The 22,688-nt window shown below is 38.9% G+C and overlaps 1 protein-coding gene across 7 annotated transcripts in view; it reads right to left on the bottom strand.

Annotated features, from left to right (window-relative positions):
* Positions 1–731: 731 nt before the first annotated feature.
* Positions 732–22,688, bottom strand: part of ASB7 (ankyrin repeat and SOCS box containing 7) — a 41,163-nt gene continuing 19,206 nt past the window's right edge. For 2 of the 7 annotated variants that reach the window (XM_087878326.1, XM_087878327.1), the window contains exons 3-5: positions 21,453–22,058; positions 18,246–18,311; positions 732–5,557 (exon numbers count right to left, since the gene is read on the bottom strand). In XM_087878326.1, coding sequence (XP_087734452.1) covers positions 5,418–5,557; positions 18,246–18,311; positions 21,453–22,058 — 812 coding nt within the window. In that variant the 3' untranslated portion in view covers positions 732–5,417. The remainder of the gene's footprint in view (positions 5,558–18,245; positions 18,312–21,452; positions 22,059–22,688) is intronic. The other 5 variants (XM_087878329.1, XM_087878328.1, XR_015729823.1 and 2 more) reach the window with 4 other exon arrangements.

Below are 22,688 nucleotides of genomic sequence, written 5' to 3'. Positions count from 1 at the left end.
CCGTGCCATAGTTCCTGAACTCCTAAAACCTACATCATGGTTGATAGTGGCAGCCAGGATCTGATATAGCAATAACACTTGGACTTGTATACCGCTTCACAGTGCTTTACAGCCCTCTCTAAGCAGTTTATAGTCAGCATCTTGCCCCCAACAATCTGGGTCCCCATTTTACTGTCCTTGGAAGGATGGAAGGCTGAGTCAACCTTGAGCCATTTAGGATCGAACTGCTGGCAGTCGGCAGAGTCAGCCTGCAATACTGCATTCTAACCACTCCTCCACCATGGCTCGGTTGTTGTCCTCTTATCTATAGTGTGATCATAATTGCTGTCCAGTCCCCTTAATTGACAATTGATGTTTTTGTTGCTATAATTACATAGTACAAATTTGCTACTGACTCATTTCTCACAGATCATGGATATTTTACCTTCTGTACCAGAGTACCTTGACTTACACATTAGCAATCTCGGTGAGTGAACGATGATCATTGTGCTATGGGAACAAAATAAGCTAAATAAAATCAGTTGTGATGTCTTTGTCCAATATTGTTTTCTGAAAATATGCAACCGCTGCATCCCATCTACAATCTGGAAAAAAAGTCCGCTTTGGGGTGTGAGTTTTAAGTATTTTCATAATTACAGTCATGTCAGGACACTATTTTAATTAGAAAGCTTTTAGTAAATGATGGTTCATGATTTAAATCAAGTAGTTGAACTCACTTATCATATTGGCAATTTAAACCACTAATTTAAATCAGTTTATTCCATTCATGTATTCAATTGCTCATATTATCTGAACACAAGTACTTTCCTGATCTGAGAGTGTCACAATTTTCATAGCGGTGAAATATCAGCTCAGAAGTAGATGATCATACTTTGCTGAATCGGTGTTCAATAAATAATAAAAATTAAATCATAAATCCAAAATAGTAATTTTCTAAAAGACAGGCACTGAGATGGCACTTCTCCATCTTTACAATACAAAATCTTCATGTTTAAAGAATGAATTGGGGGGGGGGGTGGCAGAAGGGAGGGAGGGAGGGTGAGAGAGAAAGAGAGAAGACCAAATTTAAAAGAATTGGTAAAATTATTTTAATTCAAAATGACCCAACCGAAAAGCCTTACATTACAAAAGGAAAAAAACAAATTATGAAATTGCTAACATGGAAAGAGCTGCGTGGAAGACGGAACAGGAGACAAAATAGTACGTTATCCTTCCCACAGTGACAGAGCTGCGACTTGATCTGGTCAAACCAGTCTCGAGGTCTCAAATTCTCTGGGTTCGCTGTAGCAACCTGACAAGCATGCGAAGACACCGCGGAGGAAGCTTCCATCTCAAGTCCTACAGGACTGAAACGAACAGAAGCTTGCTGGAGCAGAAAAAATGACCTATTTTCTTCAAGAGAACTTTCAAAGCTTCAGGCAGACCACCGGTTCCCTGATAAATAAGATTAGTACATTAGGAAGTAGCCTCAGGAATCTGATCTCCATATAGTCTTTTCTTCCCCTTCTATTCTTAGCCGTAACCGAAGCTTAGCATTACGTCTATACAACTGTTAAGTGTGGTTTATAGTAAGCCAAGGTTCACATCTTAACTAGAATCTGAAATAGGGCTGGAAGCCTGTTTTGCATTAGTATAATAAGGCCTTAATGGGGGAAGGAATTGGGAATTTTCTGGGAAGTGTATGTCTTTTTGTGAGTGTCCTCTTATTTGCAAGCCACAATGTGTAGGGACTGAAGTTTACTCCCGCATGGGTGTTGTATAAAGTATTGAATATTAACAAATATTTGGCTACTATCTTTTCATGCTATCCTCAGAAGGACAAAGTTTTTCACTGCATGAGTAATGAATTAAGCAAAAAAAAAAAAGAGAAGAGAGAGAGAGAGAGAGAGAGAGAACAAATTACAATCCAAACAGAAGCCTTTGGAACAAACAAATACGGTATCTAATATTGTAAATAGATTAGAAATATGATAATTAAATAATCTAGAAAAAAACACACTCTGCTGTACATCTATAAACATAAATATTTACAAAAAAACTCTAGCTGTTTTCAAAAGAATGAGGTTTGTGGTTTCCTAATGATCATCAGCTTGTCCATTTCTTTGGTGTGTTTGCCAATCTCTGCTTCTTCTTTTTTGTTTCGTTTTTAAAAACAAATTAAGAGTTGACAAACATACAAGAAGAGATAACAGGCCAAGAACAGATGCTCGTTTTTTTTTTCTCCATATTTTAAGCCCAAACATTTAACAGAAAATTCTCATAATTTTCTTTTTTATAAATTATTATACACCTCTTCAAATTGTCAGTCTAGTAAGTTGGATCAAATAAGTTAAAAGTCTACTTTTTCATAACCTTTCATCCAGTTGAGTTTTCCCAGAGGTATACATGTATGTGGTACATTCTCTCTTCTCGGCCTCAAATTAGCACAGTACGTATGCTGTGGAATTCCCTGAACATTAAAACTAAAGAGGGAGGGCAACTAACCAGTTATTTAATAACTCAAGTGCTTTTTAAATTTTCTATACAACTGGGACCCAAAGTTCAACCTTCCCTCTTTGCCTTAAACTTTCCCAACACAGCTTCGCAGACAGGAAGGCAGGCAGGGTGGCGTTTAGGACTTTTAGAACGACAACTCAATATGCACTTCATAAAAATGAGCGAAGTATTTAAAACATGGGGAGAAACCCAAAAATAAACCTCGAAACGAATAAATAAAAACAAAAAGGAGTTACATATTCCATTAAATAGCTCTTTTTTGTTATCAGCATGGCGTTTATACATTTTCCGAAAGTCACAGCAGCAGTACAGAATTAAAAGTCATCTTATAATGGATCTCAGCATCCGTAGAGATAACTCAGATGTTCGAGAACGCAATAAGAACAAGCACACCAAGTCAGACCTGCAAATCTGTTGTGCCAGTTCACAACCTCCTTCCTTCTGGATTGGACCTGGATTGAAAGTACCTTAAAAAAAATCCTAAAAGATTGACCATGGGAGAGTTTAAACGCTTCCCAGAAGACTGGAATTTAACAATACTATTTGCCGATGTGAAGATGGGTATCTTATTGCCTATGGCATTGCATTTGCATCTAGCATACCAAATGCATGCTTGACTTGGCTATGGCACCTTAAAAGGAAAAATAAATTAATAGGCCGTTTCAAGCAATCGTTGCACTTTTCTTCTAAAAAAACATTGACGTACTTAAGGGAGGGAAAGTACTAGTCGCCTGTTACCTTATATACCGAGCCATCAACTTCTTGCTTGCTTCTGTAAAGCCAAGGCTAAATTAGGAGCAACAAATCCCTGGATTATCACTGTTCCTTAAAAATCCACTAAAAGCAAGAAGAGAAATCCTTACCTAAAGGGATGCTGTGCTGCTCTTATGAACGACTGATTTACCTGGCAAAACGGATATATGGGGAGCGGGGGTACACGTGTATGCCTGAAAACTTCGAAACACTCAAGCACGAGAACCAGCTGTGTTTCCGCGACATAATCCAAGCTAAATCTGATCTAAAATCCGAACGCTCCAAGTTTCAAGATCAATGGATGTTGATAAAAGGACCACCAGAATCCCATTTCTGTAATGATCTCAACTCCCGTAAAAGAAGAGACGCATCGAAGATATTCACAGTGGCCAACATTTAGAACTAAACTGTAATCAAGGATTAGTTTCAAGCTACCAAGAAATAACCTTTAGCAATATTAAGGAATTACTTTCCTAGCAGGAAGAATACAGTCTTCAGAAAGGGGAAAGCAATGATGTTAGCGGTGTATTGAATATGATCGACCACTTGAGGTTCAACATACCTATGAAAAGTGAGTTATAAGCACAGAATTCACATGCTGCCTATGAACTCAGCTTTACGGTCCTTCTTGTTGATAGTACAGAGATCTGTGCATGTATAATTCACATTTGCAGGTATTTTGAATTGTGAATGGTTTTCACATGGCCTGAATAAGTTAAGGGCGAAGTTTGCCACAGCCTAAGGCTCTGTTTTGCATCAAACCAGCAGGAAGCATGTCAGGTCAGAGAAACAAATTATGGACCCCGTTTTTTTTAGGAAAAAAAAATAAAAAAAAAAACAAATCGCTAGCTTGGATTTTGTTCTAAGAAAACCACGAATTAGCCTGTTGCATGAAAAAACAAATATGACAGCTGAGATGTGGGCTACGGTATTTGAAATCGGATGTCGTTGAAATGAAGATGGTGATAACAAACAAACAAACAAACAATTAAAAAAACCCTTATAAAGCAGCAATTCCAACAGTAACAAACATCACATTTGAGGTCAGGATAGGAATGTGTGAAAGTCACATGTGTGATACAGGAAATAAAAATAAGACAGACAGATATATTGCACTCCAGGCACTATATGGAAACAGGATATGTCGGCTTTAAAATTAAATTTGTTTTCGGTTAATGCTTTTATGGTGCACAGAGACCAGAGAGGTATCCGAGCAGTGTAAAACCTAATTAAAAAGAGCAGTCCATTCATACTGGCTTTAAAGGAACGTTTTGCACATCTGAAGTACAATAATTATGCAAAAAATCTAAAGTTGAATTTTAAAAAAAGAAAAAAAAAAAAGAATGAAGGTGGCAATGTTTTCAGAGAGCCGTCATGTCTATAATAAACTTCGAACACTCTACTTACACGCCTGAGCCATGATTTTGAAAAATAATAATAATAATAATAAAAATAAATAACCCCCCTCTGGGCAGAAAATTACATCCCTGTTTGGAATCCAATCGTCAGCACTAATGAAGCGTAAAATAGGTGCCGTATTGGCCTTTTGTTTGTGTGTGTCTGTGTGTGAATAGTGCTGGGGGGCTTAATCCACCAATCAGTGTTGCTACAGAAGGATCCGCCTATAGGATTCTCTTCCAATCAGAGAAATAACAATTGCAATGCCTGGTAGATGGCGTTCTTAAGCCTGACCCTTATTTGGTTTAGAATTCATTCAGCACTTTGCAAATATTACAACATGCTATGCAGGGACGGGGAAGACTTCTTTTCGAACAAGCAATGTTCCTTCTTCATTCTTAAAAGCGATGCTTAAAAAACGCCCCCCACCTCCCTTGCAAAATAAAACCCAACCCCCCCCTCCCCTTCCCGGTTTGTAACGTTGAATAGAAAGCTTGAATCCTGTAAACTTGGACCAAGAATTCAAAAAAAAAAAAAAAACCCAAAAAATTTAAGACCTCCTAGCATTTGGTATAAAACAGGCCCTGCCCCGCCCACCCCGCCACTCCCCGAAAGGAATTGTATACCTGCCTTCTGACTTCTCGGGAAAAAAAATCAAAAAAAATATATATCAGAAATTGCATAGGATATACGTTGTGCAAGGTGACCAGCCTTTGAAAGGTATCTGGAATACAAACTAATCCTGCTTATTGTCCAACTCTTGCAAATTGTCAGATATCATCAAATTTGTGTTTTAAGTAGTCTTTCATGACCTTGGCAATCGGTAGTTCATCAAGAAGCCTGAGGTTTTGAAGGCCTATACACTGGCGGATTTTAATTCGACAGAGATCTTGCAAGTTCCGAGGCTGCCCTAAAAAAAGAGACAAAAGCATTAATAAGTCATTTCCAGGCCATGAGGTTTTTTTGTTTTGTTTTTTAAAGCGCAATTGGGGGGGAAAAAAACCGCCTGTCAGCCCTGGAAGCCATCTTTTTCTTTGGATCTTCAGGGCTGCCACACTTAGTGCTGTGGGAAACCGGGAGAGAGGATTGCATGGAGTTGTAGAGATATCTAGCCATAACAACATTATTTTCTCTGGGAGTCAAGGACGTTCAGCCAGCACCTGGAGTGGTGTGACTAAGAGGCATCTCCAGTTGGGATGGTGCACCGATTGGACCATGTGGTGGACATGTGGGTGCAGGGGAAAGAGACTCGGATTTTCTTTTGGGTGGGGAAAATCTGGAAGCTTTCAGATTCGGGTTTTCCCAGATGTGCCAATATGACATCTCTAATAAAATGGAACTTTGAGGAACTTTTAGCCTCGGAGTCTTCTTTGGTTGGGGGTGTTACTTGGAACCCTGACACAGGCAAGAAGCCGAACTGTAGAACAGCTGTCCCAAAACTGTAAAATAGAACAACTAGGGTTTTTTTAGTCCTAGTAGTAAATATTTCACTTTTTAGTTAAGCTATCTGAGACAGTCCATTAGCGGTAAACGTGAATGAGTTTGATCCTAGCGCTACAACCTAAGAATCATTTGTGTGGAACACCAGGGAACGAACCGGAGAGATCCTTCAAAAAAATTAGGTACTGTACAACAAAGGTGTATACACCAGAACTGCATGAAAAGCAAACTCACACTAACTGCAAAACAAGATGAAAGACGTCAAAAACAAATTTCCCCGGTCAATCTCCATTATAAATACATGCTTTTAACAAAAGTATATGTGACACACATACTTTACATAAGCAAAAACCCGAAGAGTGCCAATCCCAGATAACGGTTTATAAATGTGCAATGCAGAGAAACAAATGGCTTTAATAACACACCCAAACAAAGCTTAGAACTTAAGCATGCATTGCTTTAGGTAGCTTCCATGCCTGTTTTTGGAACGCAAAAGCACAGAAGGAACACTTGGAAGAAAATGGGAGGGTGGAGAGGAAGGGCATCTACCCTTAACTCTAAATTCCTCAAGGGTGATTATTAAATGTCCTGACATTTCCTCCCGATAATCTGAACAGCATTTCCTGGGAATGTGCTAATAATGGACATTTCCAATGTTAAGCACCAGTTGCCACATCTATTGCCCCTTGGTGTCCACAGCACTTACTCATTCTTGGATGCATCTGAATGGGCGAGCGGGGGGGGGGGGGATTAAGAGACCACACCAGTGAGTTTTCTTATAGCAAATGTAAAATGTTATTAGCAACCTGGTAAAGGCAAAGAAAATAAAGAAAGCGGCGAATTAAGCGCTGCCTAATGATGAAGAGGTAATGCGGGAGAGCTTCGGCTAAATCTGGAAAGAACCGAGTTGGATTAAAGTAGATTAGGTAAAACAATTAAAAGGCTTCCAAAGCTGACACCTTCCATCCAGAAATACAATGGTGTCAGAGTCAGAGAACTCCTGAGCTGACTTGCTCCCAGACACATTTCTGAAACCAACGTTTAAGGAATGCTTTCATTAGTAAACTTTATCCCCCAATTTTATTTTTTTTTTAAAAGAAAAGCATGGTCAGTCCTTATCTACCACTATTTGGGTACAATGGAAAAGGCCATTCAAGCCGGCCCTCCCCTTCTTCAACAAAAGCAATTTTATGTACTTATAACTATCCTGTGCGAAGGGCGCCTAGCAATTTTTGGTTTTTTTTCAAAGAACTAAAATGTGGGAGGTATTTTACAGGGGTCCCTGTTGCAGCTTTCAACTTTTTTGTTTGGTGGGATGGACAGAAGAGGAACAACAGTAAGCTGCAGAGATCCATTTTCGTAAGTGGCCCTTGTTTGAACAACTGTATAAAGTTGGAAATTGCGGCAGCAGCGTAAGCATCGACATGAAAACGGCAGCTGCTTAGTATCGACCCCCAGAGAATGCCAGAACAGGGCACTAGAGTTCAGAAATCTAATCGGTATTAATTGTCAGCTATTTAAAAAAAAAGGAATTTTAAAAGCAACTTATTAGAATTTATTAGGCAGCTAATAGTGGAGACTGTTTTCACAACTAGTAAGAAATTTACTGGCACAGAATACATTTTTATTTATTCAATGAAGTGATTTATCTGCCACCAAAATCCTGTTGTATGTATGTGTATATATATACATATATATGTATATGTATATTCTTACATAAGGCTGCAAACTAATGTGATATTGAGAATACAGCAATAGAGGATTTTTAAAAAGAGTTACATTTTTTTGCGATAGTGATCTTTCTTGAATGTACTTCAAATGTGAAATTCACAACATACCAGTATATAAAATGTGAACTATAAAGGGGTTATAACTATAAAAATAACATAAATGCTATCTGAATGTAGAATGGAAGGTAAAGTTAGATGGTGCAGTTTAAATTTTGTTATTGATTTCAATGTCAGCGCTATGTGCAATGAAAATTTAGACTTTAGTTTGATTTGTTATTGTCAGTTATTAATTATTAATCTTTGCAATCGGGGCCCAAGTAAAACCCCACTAAACATACTCATAGAAAAATGAGATTTTGAAGGTAGAGTTCCATAAGGGACAGGTGAAATTATTAGGCAGTTTACACTATAAGAAAATGACACAAACAGTGATATTAGTAAAACGTAAGAAATGAGAAAAAATAAATTTTAGAGAAGAAAATTAAATCTGAATGATCCAGTTTTAAAACTTAGCCTAGAATAATACAAAAAAAGAAAAATTAACCCAGAGTTAGGAGAAATGATAAGAGTAAAGATGAAAGACAGATTGAAAGAGGCTGAATATTCGAAATTCTGACATAGGATAAAAGTTACAGGATTTTCAACCTACAGCACACCATTAGCAGATAGACAAGGATCAAAATTACAAAATGTATGATAGCCATGAGGGCTACACTGCTTTAAATTATTAGATTTGCTGAAAGTAAAAGTAGCAATTTTAAGTCTTAATTATCATCAGAAAAAAACAATGTACCAGAAGTGTAATAAAAGCAAATATTAGCATGTTTGTATTTCACTTCATTACTGGAAAAAAAAACAACACCACCTGGCTTTCTGACTGTAAGGTTTAGACTATTTATATTTATTTAGGCTATTATAAATGGGCTGTAGGATTCTATTGGTTAGTACATTTAATTAGTAAGTATGCAAAATAATTATTTAATATTGTGAAGGAACTAATGAATTCATTTATTATTTTTAATTTTACAAATCTAGGGTTTTGATATTTGTATGCTTTCTTGACATTAAAGATATAAGATATGAAAATATGATCTGCCCAACCGGTATTGTAATACATACCTATAAACAGTCAAATAATTGTGATAAACTTTTATTAATGGATGATGAAAAGAACTGATAAAGTCTGATTAAAAAAAGAACGATAATAAATTGCTCAAAAATCCATTTTGTTGCTCTCTACTACTTCAAAGAGAAAAAGAAACGAATTTAGTAGAAAATTACATTAACATTCTGGAAGGCTACATATGGATATTCAGCACAAATGTATAAACTTTACGTGGGTTAGGGTTGACAATGTGACTATACCAAAAAAAAAATATCTTAAGTAATCGGCAAACATAATATACAGTACACTAAATCTGTAAGAATTTCTATAAATGGTTATTTATCTTTAGATTAAGCACGGAACTAGATCTCTTTAGTTTCCTTTGCTAGTTGTGTTTTCATGAGACCAGTAATAATAGGGTTTGTAGAATATTAATAAAAATGTTGCTAAAAACAAGGCTGACATTAGTACTATATAACAGAAAAAAGAAATTCTGACTGATTGACAAAAGACTGAAATACTGCGCAAATATTTTTGAGCATAAATATTTAATTCTTCCAAAACCGGATGGGTAAGAGTCAAGATTTAAAACAAAACAAAACAAAATTAAATCAGAGGCAAAGTAGCAGACACAAATTGCAGTACTAAGACGTGAGCAATACTAACACTTATCACTCTTAAATTCCCTTTATGCTTGCACTACCAAAAAGAAAGCGGTTACCGAAAAATTAAATACCCTTTTGTTTATTTGTTTCTATTAATTATTCTCTACTTGAAATTATCTCCCTTCTTAGATTTGTAGCAAATAAAATCAGTTCCCTAGTAGAGTCCCCTCTATACAGTATGAAGCATGCCCAGTTTGCAAAAACATTTTAACTGAAACATGAACAAGACATATAAAGGAGCTACGCTCAACCAAGGTACTTATTTCAGGTAGCAATTGCTATGCCAACTGGTCCATAATTGGGAAGGCTCAGATTCCTTACTTAACCTCAAAGCTAAGTCATTTTCTCCTAAACCAGTGTCTTTTACAGTACTTCTTAAGGTTTAATAAGGATGAAAGGAACAGGAGACAGAGTAATGTGCCTACCTCCAACTTTCTCGGACAAAGTGATATTAAAAATGTTAAGAATTAAAATATAATGGATTGGATTAGTATTTCTAGAACGTGCATTGGACAATTTAAATTCACAACTTCAGCAATGCTGGAAATCTCTGGAAACACAATGATATCTGATATGCATATATTTAAACCAAAATACAAACATCTGTATGTATGTATTTCGGCTAAAATTCAGGTACTAGTAAAATAAAGCCTTACACCATTCCTTAATTCCGTTCAAAAAATTTTAAATGGTGTAAATGCATTCCCAGGTCAACTTCAGTATAACTGTTTGTGATTTTACGTGGAATTTAGCAGTTCAGCAAAAAATTCTAGAACCAAACAAGAGGGGTGGGGGAATCTGAAGCTGCTAATTTCAGCATTTATAGGTTTTCTTTTACCAAAACATTGCCCAGATTAATTCTAACCTTGTTAATTACAAAAGCAAAAACAAGCAAACAAAAAATTCAAAATGAGAAAACAAACAAAAACCCTTAGTATTTTTTTATTGGTGCTGTTTTCTTCATATCTAGCAAACTGCATAGATGTTAAAGTGAGTTCTAGTATACTGTACTGAATTTCTCCCCACTCCCCCTTCCAAAACAAGATATTAACTTTTACTTGTTTCTTCATGCTTGCATAACAAAAACACTGTAACACTGCATAACATTGGGTTCTTCTTACAGGATGGCAATCAAATAAATTGACAATCTAGGACACAGTCTTCTTCTGCCTGTGATAGGCATCTCGAAAACCTAATTTCAAAAGGTAAATTGTCTATTAAGGAGATAATAGGAATTAAGAGTACCAAAGAAAAATATTTATATTTTCACATACTCATAATTGTATTTATTTTCTTTCCTTGATTTGGACTGTTCCAAATTGTACAAAATTATTGTACAAAATAATTGTACAAAATTAACCATTAAAAATTATATCTCTAATTGCCATATTAGTTGGGAAAATTGCCTGTTGTGGCTTTTCAATATAATAAAGCTTTTTCTTAGAAAATCGTCCTATTCCCAGGCACATTACTTCAGCAAGGAAAGCCAAGTATTTAACTCTTACTTTCGAAAACATATCAAAGCCTCATCGAAAATGTTTTAAGATCATAAACAACTGCAGTACATTTGCTCTCCGCTCTAAGAGTTATATTAATTAAGATAATTTCCCACTTATCTTTCTGAGATTGGACATTCAGATAGCCACAAAGTTAGGCATAACAAAATGTTTTGGAACTTTGAAAGGAACACAGTACAAAGTAACTGAATAAGGATTCAGGAGCATCAACATTCATGAGGCTAATTTCTTTCTTTCTTTTAATAGGAATATAAGGATATGTTTCATCTAATATTGTTTTGTTCCATGTAAAAGACACTCCTTTTCATGTTGCTTTTTGTTTTATTTTAAAGAACATTTAATCTATTATGCTTTTTTGATTTTTCGCAATTGTCAACAGAGGGAAAAGACACTGTTGCAAACAACCAGAAATGCAAACATTTAGATTTGAATGATGTTCCAGTACTCCTAAACATGCATAGAATTTATCCTAAATTGTTAAGATTCAAAACTGAACAACAGGATAACTACTTAAAAACCCTCAGGCATGAACTGTATCCTTACTTTCCTTTTCTCATGCACAAATATTCAAATAAAGATGAAAAAAAAGAGAGGATTTCTTCATATTTTTAAAGCGGCACGGCTATGATACAATGATGGTAACTGCCATGCCGTCCCACCAATACTCATAAAATATTTGTGAATATCTTGATTCCATCTATGCTATCTCTCCAACGTATTCCACGATACACAAAGTTCTACCAGAACCTGGAGAAATTCTGATGGCATTTCAATTAGTTTGTGCCCTCCCCCCCCCCCCGAGAATGCAGTTTCCACGGGGGAGGGGGGAAGGTTTCTTTATAATTCTAGAAAAAAAACCCTCGATTATCTAGAAAGCTCAAGATGGTGAAGCAAACAAAACATGAGTGGATTGGAACAGATAGATGAAGAAAAAGCAATAAGGCCAAGGATGAGATACATCAGGTGAAGATTGAATGGGTTTATGCTTGCCAATGAAGGTTGCAGGTTACAGAAAGGCGATGTATCATAAATACTATGTGATGTATCAGATAGTATGCAATGTATTAGATGATAGAAAGGCAATGTATCAAAAAATATATATCTTCTTTTTTTTTTTTGCTACGGAAGAGAGAATCGCATAAATAGATGTATTTAGAAACATACACACATCCCTGTAATACATGTTTTTGCTCTGGTGTACATATTTTCCTTGTTTTCCAGAGTATTGGTCTATTTTCTTTCCGTAAGATAGAGAGAATATTCCCCTGCCTGTTTTACATTTTGGAGAAAGTGAAAACTATTCCCTTCCAAGAAAAAAAAAAAAAAAAGACTTCATGGAGGAATGTATTGTTTAGACAGCGGCAATTGCTGGGGAAGGGGAGGATATGCCTCCCATTTAATTTTGGGAGCAAATTACCTTTCCTTGATGACTAGAAGCCCCCTGCTTCCATTTGTGGCAGTTGCATGAATTTTAAAGTACCACCGAGGACCCCAAAAGATTAAAACTGCCTGCTTTACACAAGGCACATGTCTAGGTAACACTTTTTGATAGGTCTAAGAGTTCAACTTCAAACCCAGTTTCGGTAATCTGCAGCCGAATATGACTGATTTAGAATTGGATCCAACTTCCTGTTATATAAAAGCCTCTTTACTGCCAAGCCCTTTTGATTTCACTTCAATGCTAACCCATGCAGCTTAGCCGTGTTCTTTGCGCTGCGTTCAAGTCCACTGCTCCATTTACAATTTGTACACCTGATATTTTTACTTTTATATGTTTGCCATACCCAAAGGCAGCCAGGATTTTTTTAGTCCCTTGAAACAGGGCACTCCGGAGGAGGAGGAGGAGGAGGAGGAGAGGTAGTGGGATTGTCAGGGGATAAACACACAAAAGCATTACGGCAATATCAAAGAAGCTAGCTGAACAAAAACCCTAGTTATATTCTGAGGCTAACATGCATGCTTTGAAAATGTGCCTGCAATACGATAGTCGGGGAGTTTGCTTTGACTAACATCACCCACCCAACATACTACATGCCATTCTGAAAGCTTAGCTTCCAATTTCCATGCCCAAGAGAAGCTAAGATGTCACTTTTTTGAAAACGTCTGATCCATCTCCAACATATATAAAGAGCCGGTCCCACTCATAAAATATGATTTATTTTAAAACTGAGATTTTAATATCAGCTAACGAGAGAATATAGTCCAGGCTGTTCACAGATTCTGCAATGCTCAGTTGAAAAAAAACCAACAACCCACCTGTAACAGATTCAGAACTGAAGTTTGAACTACATAATCATCCCACACTAGAATTACAAAGTAGGATAAATTCACAAACTTTGACTGAAGAACGAGATTCTAAAATGTAACATTAAGCTACTGAATATTTCGCATTAAAGGAAATTGCCTTAAAGCTAGAGGTAAATCTAGCAACTGACTACAGAACTGTATTTTATGACGGTCTCGGTTTCAAAGCATTGAAATTATGCTGAAATAAAACCTGTAGAATGATTTAAAGAAACAGCGCACTTCCCAAAGACACGAATTATTTCTTTTGACTGTAAGAAAAAGAAAGTCTCATTTTGTAATAACAAAACAAAAATTTTCCAATTATTCAAAAGGGCTCAGTATCTCCATCTACCGAGCCCTACCTCATTTTATATTACAATTGTGATTCCTATTTATATAAAAATGGAAATTATATACTAATGAACCTAAAGAGCAACATCAGCAAACTATATGTTTTAACCGCAACACACCTAGTCAGAGCTAAGAAATCTCTAAGTGGCATTATAGGCTACTTCTGCTGCCTGCCGGCTGCCTGCAATATGGCAGTTCAAATCTCACCTTCCATGGTTGGTAAAATGAGGACCCAGACTGTTGGGGGGCAATACACTGACTCCGTAAACTGCTTAGAGAGGACTGTAAAGCACTGTGAAGCAGTATATAAATCTAAGTGCTATTGCTATTGTTAAAGCAGCTCTTAGTTTGATGTCCTAAAATGATGGAAGAAATGGAAGAATCCCAAAATAATTGTCTATCTCTACCTGGGACAAGTCTCTGTGATAAGACTTCAGTACACCTCGGAAAGCTATGAAAAGGATGCAGTTTCTATTTTGCTAAAACTTCCCGGATTGGTCATACAGATATTGAATGATGATTGTTCATAAATAATAAAGATAATCTACAGGGAAAATGGGTGATTAAGAAGTAATAGATATATGTATTGTGTGTGTATGTGTGTGATGATAGATACATACAGACACACACACACACACATATATAAATATATATAAATTGTTTCACCAGTATTCAACTTTTGAATATGGAAAGCACACATTAAAAGCTCAGTTGAAAATGCACTAATGGAGGAGTGCCTTTAGAACAGGAGTGTCAAACTGAAGGGTGCTTAAATCTGGCCCGCAGAACAGCCCTGGAAATAGCGAAAGACTGGGCCACGGTGCCTCTGCCAGTGAAAATGGAACACGGCCCTCCCAGGCTCAGTTTTCGGCCACAATGGTCTCCTGCAGCCCTCTGCCAGTGAAAATGGAGCTTGGTGAGGTTGCATGCAGCCCCACCCAGGCTCCGTTTTTGGCCCCAACGGCCTCTTGCAGAGGGCTGCAGGAGCCCGATGCAGCCAAAAATGGAACTTTGATGAGTGACATCGAGCTGGCCATGCCCCCCACCCCGAGATCAAACACAACCCTGATGCGGCCCTCAATGAAATCGAGTTTGACACCCCTGCTGTAGAAGAAGATCAGGCTGAGACTGAGGGAAGGGTCAAGTGCGTCATCAGTCTGGAATCCCTTCCAGCCCACCTTGAATTCCATTGACCCTTATCTAACACCAATCTGCTTGGACCTTTAGTAGTTCAGATTCTTGTAGAGAGCTCTAGCTTACAATAAATCTATATTCATTTGAACTTCCTGGACTCCTGATTGCCTGTGCTTGACAATGCCATTATCCAAATATTTGAGGAAAAGACATTTATTCCCACAGTACTTTGAATGTTTGAAACTAAGGTAATGGTGCACTTATAAATGGTGGTTCGGTATTAAGTTTATGATCCATCACAGACCGCAAAAAGAAAAAAAGACTGAATAATCAATTTTAGCTGTGCCCAAGTGTATACTGAATGCTGTTTCTAAATGTTATTAGAAACATTTGACTTTAATCTTTTCATAAAACTAGAATTCTGCCATCGTTGGGTTAATTCCATTCGTTCTGGAAAATATCTTTAAAACTATTTTTTTGTTTTGTTTTAAACTTAACTAAGAACGCTGCATTGGAGGGGAAAATGTAATTTTTAAGGTTAAAGAAGGCCAAAAAAGTGATTAAATGAGATGAGTGTCATTTCAAAAAGCTCCTCTTTATTAGGTGTTGCCAAAAAAAAAAAAAAAAAAAACCAAACCCAAAAAAACACCTTCAAGCTGGTATCTCATTTTATAGGTTAGTTTTTGCTGTAGCCAGATTAACACTATGATTTGATAATTTTAGATAGTACAGGAAAGAGAATAGTTTATTAAATACAGGTAGTTCTCGACTTACAACAGTTTACTTAGTGACCCTTCGAAGTTACAATGGTACTGAAAAAAGTGACTTACGGCCATTTTTCACACTTATGAGCAATGCAGCATCTCCTTGTTCACATAATTTACACTGGGATGCTTGATATCAGACTCTCATCTACGACGGTTTTCAGAGTCTTGTTGGACTTGATCAGTGATGGCTAACCTTTTTGCCATTGCATGCCAAAAGTGGGGAGGAGTAGGGGGGTCGAGCACACACATGCCCACACCCATAATTCAATGCGCCCTGCCACCTGTGCATGCACGCACGACCCCCCCTGTGCGACCCCGCTTTTGGCACACAATGGAACAGTGGGCCCAATTGGCCAATTTTTTTGCCCTCCCCAGGCTCCAGAGGCTTTCTAGGAGCCTGGGGAGGGTGAAAACAGCCTTCTCCACTCCCCCGGAAGCCAGAAACGGCCCGTTTCCCGACTTCCAGTGGGCCCCAAAGGCCCAAAAGTCAGCTGGCCAGCACATGCATGCGGGCTGGAGTTGAGCTAGGGCAATGCTTGCGTGCCCACAGATATGGCTCCGCGTGCCACCTGTGGTACGCGTGCCATAGGTTCGCCATCATGGGACTAGATAATCTACAAGGTCCCTTTCAACTCTGTTAATTTGAGGAGGAGACTGTCCAGAGTGCCATAATCCCCCTTGCATTATTAATAGGGAATTGGCAATTACAGTGTGTAAGAACTGTTTTGAGTTATCCCAGAGTCATAAAATGCCCTTTTGAGACCTTTCGAGAAGCAAAGTCAATGGGGGAAACCAAATTCACTTAACTGCGTGACTAATTTAAGAACTGCAGTGATTCACTTAAGAAAGGTGGCGAGAAAAGTCGTGACATGGGGCAAAACTCACTGAACAAATTTCTCACTTAACAACAGAAATGCTGGGCTCAATTGTGGTCATAAGTTGAGGACTACCTGTAATTCTTTGTTGGGGGGATTCTCAGGAAAGTGCAAGGGCGGTTGAAGACGGTGCAAAGTGCAAAGAGTGTAGTAGTAGTAGGATAAAATTATAAGGTAAATAAATTAAGCAAGCAAGATTCAAATTCAAGGAGTTAACTGAACAAAATAGAAGAGATATGAGCTTTAGGAATTGAAGGAAATAAAAGTATGGTGTTGTGTTCTAATATATTAAAAAAAATAACAGCCAGAAGTGCACATTAATCTGTTAGATACAGCAGAATAAGCAATGTAGATATCGGACACAGAAAGAGGGAAAAGAAAGAGAGATGGGAATCATGACAATATAGAAGACGCTGCACAATACGCAAAACTAAGCACAAAATACTAAAAATCTACAACAGAGAACTAAAAAAAATCAGGAAGACCCCACCCCAGCTCATCAAAAAGAGGAATATTAATAAAATATTACTAATATTTATGTATGAAATATGTTCTGTGTTATATTGGAACAAACTTTTGAAAGTGAGAACAATAAACCAGTGGAACGACTTGCCTCCAGAAGTTGTGGGTGCTTCATCACTGGAAGTTTTTAAGAAGAGATTGGGCAGCCATTTGTCTGGAATGGTATAGGGCCATGATGGCGAACCTATGGCACGCGTGCCACAGGTGGCACGTGGAGCCATATCTGTGGGCACGCGAGCATTGCCCTAGCTCAGCTCCAGCGCACATGCACGCGCTGGCCAGCTGATTTTCGGGCCTTCCGGGCCCACCGGAAGTTAGGAAATGGGCCTCCAGAGGGCCTCCGGGGTGGGTGGGGAAGGCCATTTTCGCCCTCCCCAGACTCCAAGAAAGCCTCTGGAGCCTGGGGAGGGCGGAAAATGGGCCTGCCAGGCCCTCCGATAACCTTTTTGCCATCACGTGCCAAAAGCAGGGGGAGCACGGGGGGGGTGGCATTGAATTATGGGTGTGGGCACGCACACGCGACACCCCCTGCTCCCCCCCTTTTTTAATTTATTTTTATATGCCGGCCTTCTCCGGAGACTCAGGGTGGCTTACAATGCGTTAAGCAATAGCCTTCATACTTTTGTATATTTTATACAAAGTCAGCTTATTGCCCCCACAAACCGGGTCCTCATTTTACCCACCTTAGAAAGGATGGAAGGCTGGCACGCGACAGCAAAAAAGGTTAGCCATCACTGGTATAGGGTCTTTTGCTTGAGCAGGGGGTCGGACTAGAAGACCTCCAAGGTCCCTTCCAACTCTGTTAATTCTATTAATTCTAGTGTGGAACTATATTTTAAGATATTAGTCTCTACGGAGAATGCATCCATCAATGAAGCAGATTTTCCTGCTCTAAATCATCAGTTTCGTATCTGCTCCAGAAGATGGAAATAGCAAAGCTAGGGCATATACATCAGAAGATGGAGGGAGAGAAGAGCGAAATTAAAACCTTCTTGCATGAGTACAGATTCACACCTAACACTGGTTATATTCATAATATTCACCTTAATATCAATAATTGCCTCCAACAATATTATAATCCGGAGGTGCTTGTTTCATTAAATTAAGGAATCTGAAAATATGTAGATTTAGACACCAGAAATCAACCACTTTTTAAAAATAGGTTTATATGTGCAGCAAAAAAAAAAACAAAACCAAAAACCAAACCTGATATAAAATACAGAATGGTGCTGAATATGAAATCAGTAAATTCTGGAGAAATAGGAAGAAAATCTGCAGAAAAAAAGATTTGAGAGAATTTAGCCACAGAACAGAAAGCATACGGCCTAAAAATGTGTTACCAATCACGTGCATTTTTCGTGTGTGTGTGCGTGAGAATACTGCATGTAGTCCCAAAATTATTTCCTTCCAAATCCCAAAGATTAAAATAGCCAGAAAAATGCACTGCTTAGTTGAAAACAAAGGAGAAAAATGCTTCAAGTTTCTAAATTAAAAGTGAATGCGTGGTTTCAATAAACCACAAGGAGAACTTTTCCAATCTGGCATTTTCCAGATTTGCTGAATAAAATTCCTAGAACTTTCGATCAGCACAAACGGAAACACGCTGCTTTTCCTCCCAAAACATTTCTTAGCTCAAATGCTACGTTCAAAAATGCATTCCCTAGAGCGACGTTGCACTTTCAAGGGCAATCTTGCATGCATATACACACAATCTGTTTTCTCGTATTTAAAAAATATGCAAAATGATTTGGAACTTTATGTAGTATTGATACCCTGTTTCCCCGAAAATAAGCCTCCCCCTGAAAATAAGCCCTCCCCGAAAATATTTAAACGCAGAGCTGGAAATCAGGTAAGATGGCAAGTGGAGTCCCATCTTGCTCCACGCACCCCAGAATAATAAGAACTGTCCGAAAATAAGGCCAAGTGCTTACTTCGGGGTTCAAAAAAATATAAGACAGGGTCTTATTTTCGGGGAAACACGAGTAGGTACATGTGGTGCTGACCAGATATCCTACAAATATAATTTTTTTACACATTTCATTTTTCTCCTATATTTTTAACAGCAGAAAACTTTAGCAAAAAGCTCTATGAGAAGCTCATTAAATAATTTTAAACTACTAAACACAGGGAGTGAGTAATGTGTCATGTTAACCCAAACGTATAAGAAGTGAGCTACATTGTTCCTTTCTTACATGAAACAGGGAGGTTTATAAATGTATGTCTATCAGCAAACTGTGATACATTGTAAAAATCAAGGTTAGGGAAGAAATGAGAAAATGAAGACTATCCAGGAGAAACCTGGGCTGCTAAAAACAATGCCTGGTTTTAGATTTGTGCTAGCAAGGTTTTTGTCTCTGAAATCAATTCACCTAAATCAGTGATGGCTAACCTTTTTGCCATCGTGGGCCAGGAGGGTGTGTGTGGGGGGGGAGGTTTGCACGCATGCCTGCCCACACCCATAATTCTATGTGCCCCACCCTGCGCGTCCAACCCCCCTCCCCCCTGCTCCTGGCACGCAATGGCCCGGTAGGCCCATTTTTCTTTCTCACCTGGCTCCAGATCCTCTCTGCATCTGGGGAGGGCAAAAACAGCCTTCTAGACTCCTAGAGAGGCTCTAGAGGCTGGGGGCAGCAAAAAACGTCATTTCCTGTCCAACCGGGAGTTGGGAAATGGGCCGTTTCAGGCCTCTGGAGGGCCTCCAAGGGGGTGAGGAAGGCTGTTTTTGCCCTCCCCAGATGCAGAGAGGATCTGGAGCCATGTGAAAAAGAAAAACGGGCCTTCCCCCCCCCCCCAGGCCCTCCGGAGGCAGGAAACAGCCTGTTTCCCTATTTCCCTTCCCAGAAGGCCTGAAAATCAGCTGGCTGGCATGCGCATGTACGCCAGAGCTGAGCTGGCGTGCCCACTGATATAGCTATGCATGCCACCGCCATCATGGACCTAAATGATCATGTGAATACTGATTACTTGGATACAATGTTCTCCTACTGAACAAAACATTAAACAAAACCTATTTATAATCTTTTTTCTGAAGTAATCTAATTTGGCCATATTCAACCAAGTCTGGAAATAGGGGACAAACTGTGTTTTGTTATGCTTGACATTTTCTTCAGCAAGATGGGAGGATGGCATCATTGCACAATGTATCCGATCACAGGCTGACTGGAAGGGTATGGTCTGGTTACAGGCCCCACGATTTCTCCTACGTTTCATTTTATTATCCTTCCAATGAGATCAATCATTTCAAAATATTAAAAAGCAGAAACCATGAATAAAGAGGAGTCTGAGCCTGCTGGAAAGAAAATTCATTTGGTGAAACTTACTCTGGCAATAAAAGTCTTATTATTGGTAAAAGTAAAGATAAAGGAGTCCCTGTGAGTTTTACTCGGCTAGACATAGCTGACTTTAGGGGGCCATGCTCATCTCTGTTTCTTTGAGCCGGCACTGTCCGGAGATGTTTCCATGGTCATGTGGCCAGCATGACATCACACTGCAGCATAAAGCATATGACGAAACACAGAACGCTGTTACCTTCCCACCAAAGTGGTACCTATTTATCTACTTGCACTTACGTGCTTTCAAACTGCTAAGTTGGCTGGAGCTGAGTCAAGTGACAGGAGCTCACTCCATCGTGCAGGGGATTCGACCTGCCGGAGCACAGACCTTCTCCGGTGTCTTTTAAACCACTGAGGCACCGCGCCTCACCTATTATTGGTGGCACAATAGTAATGATTATTGATTGCTTCCTCTTATAAGTTTGAAATATTTTTAATGTATATGTTAAGGGACCCAAAGAGGGGTTGAAAACAGGATTAGTTTAAACATTAAGGGAGATCCATTTATCTGGTTGCTGGCTCATTGCATTATTGTCAAGATTGAATCGTTTTACTGCCTTCTAGCTTCTATTGCTTTTCAACTTGCCAATGTAAAGGGGGGAGGGATGGGATGTGTGGGGAGGAAACGGGATGCCAAGACGTAGTTCACGGACCGTGAAAGCCTACAAAATGCCAAGGTCACTACTGAAGCTGCTCAATGGAGAAATGGGACTGTTCCCATAACAAAAAGAAGTTTTGCAACAAATATCCGAGGAGTGGGAGAAAGGGAATCTATTGTTTAACTAAGCAAGCTTTTGTGTGGGAAAACCAGAGCTGGTTTTGCTTCTTCAGTTCCGAGATGGTGTATTCAATAAAGTTTTACTTTTTGGGATTCAAAGACCCCGAGGGTCCCTTTTGTTGGGTTCGCTAGTCAGACTGTTGACCATTATCATATGTAATTAAAATTCGCTCATCAAATGTCTCCCTTAGCAACAGAAATTTTGGTCTCAATTGTGTTGTAAGTCGAAGACTACTTAAAACTGCCGCCACCCCCCACCCAATCTAATTGCAAATTTTGATAAAAGATTTCTGCTATACATACTTGTTACTTCCTGTAAGAAATCCAAACAAGGCCGGCTACTTCCAGATATACTTATTGAAACCGCCAACGGAGTCTGTCCTTCATAGTTCCTTGTGTTGGTATCCGCGCCATAATTGTACAACATCTGCGCGCAAAGTACGTCATCCCTAAGAGCAGACAAGTGCAATGGCGTCTGTCCATCTTCTAAGCGCCCCAAGTTCGTATCCGCCCCTCTCTGAAGGAACATCCGGCAATAAGTGTGATTGCTTTTGATCACGGCGTAGCGTAACAGAAAGCCATTTTGAATGTCAATGTTGGCGTTGTGATCTAGGAGGATTTTGACACAGCTGGACCGTTCGCGGATAATGGCAAGCTGAAGTGGCGTAGTACCTTTGTCACTCAGCGGATCGACTTCAGCCTTGAACTCCAGCAAGAGTCGGACAAAGGAGTCTCTTCCGTAATGAGCTGCCACATGCAAGGGAGTCCAACCGTCGTTGCTCTTCGCGTTAATAATATCGACGCGGTAGTCGGATTCCAGCATCAGGCGTGCAATCCGGGCTCGGCCATGCATAGCTGCATAATGTAGAGCGGTGAAGCCGCCAATCAGGTCTTTCACTGTAGGATCCGCTGAAGTTTTTAAAAAAGTGCAGGAAGTTATTTAGCACAAAAAGGATACAAAACAGCAATTTAAAATAGAACTTTTTTCCCCTCACGAGGTTAATCTATAAATTCAGCTTTCCCAGTAGACATGAAATCTCACAAACGTTAGCACTTTTATGATATGATACCATATATACCTATTAAACAAAAGTGGTGTGGTGGCCTAGAGGTGGAGCTGTTGCCTCACAATTAGGAGGCAGTGAGTTCAATCCTAGGTAGAGGCAGATATTTTTCTCTCTGGGTACAGTGAGCATATATCTGCTGAATGTAACTCTGCATTGGCGATAGGAAGGGCATCCGGCCAGTAAACACTCAGCTCCATTCAGTTTGCCCAGACTCCATCCTGCAAGGGATTATGAGGTCGTTAAAAGAGGATGATGATACCTATTTAACAAAAAACCCAATTCTTCATTAGGTATTACAAAAGACCTGTAAAATTATTGCCATCCATTTTTTTTTTATACACTTCTTTCCAACTGATACAAAAGGTTTTGTAATACTACTGAAGCATCAGTGTGTACAGTGGTTGGGTCTGTGATTAAGCAACATTAAGCAGCATCAGTGATTAAGCAACATTGTGCATATTGGAAATTGCTT

Source organism: Pantherophis guttatus, chromosome 13, assembly GCF_059756535.1.
Source record: "Pantherophis guttatus breed Tessera chromosome 13, ASM5975653v1, whole genome shotgun sequence".
NCBI lineage: Eukaryota > Metazoa > Chordata > Lepidosauria > Squamata > Colubridae > Pantherophis > Pantherophis guttatus.
Note: the sequence above shows the minus strand (reverse complement) of the source record. Positions and strands in the feature narration are given on the sequence as shown.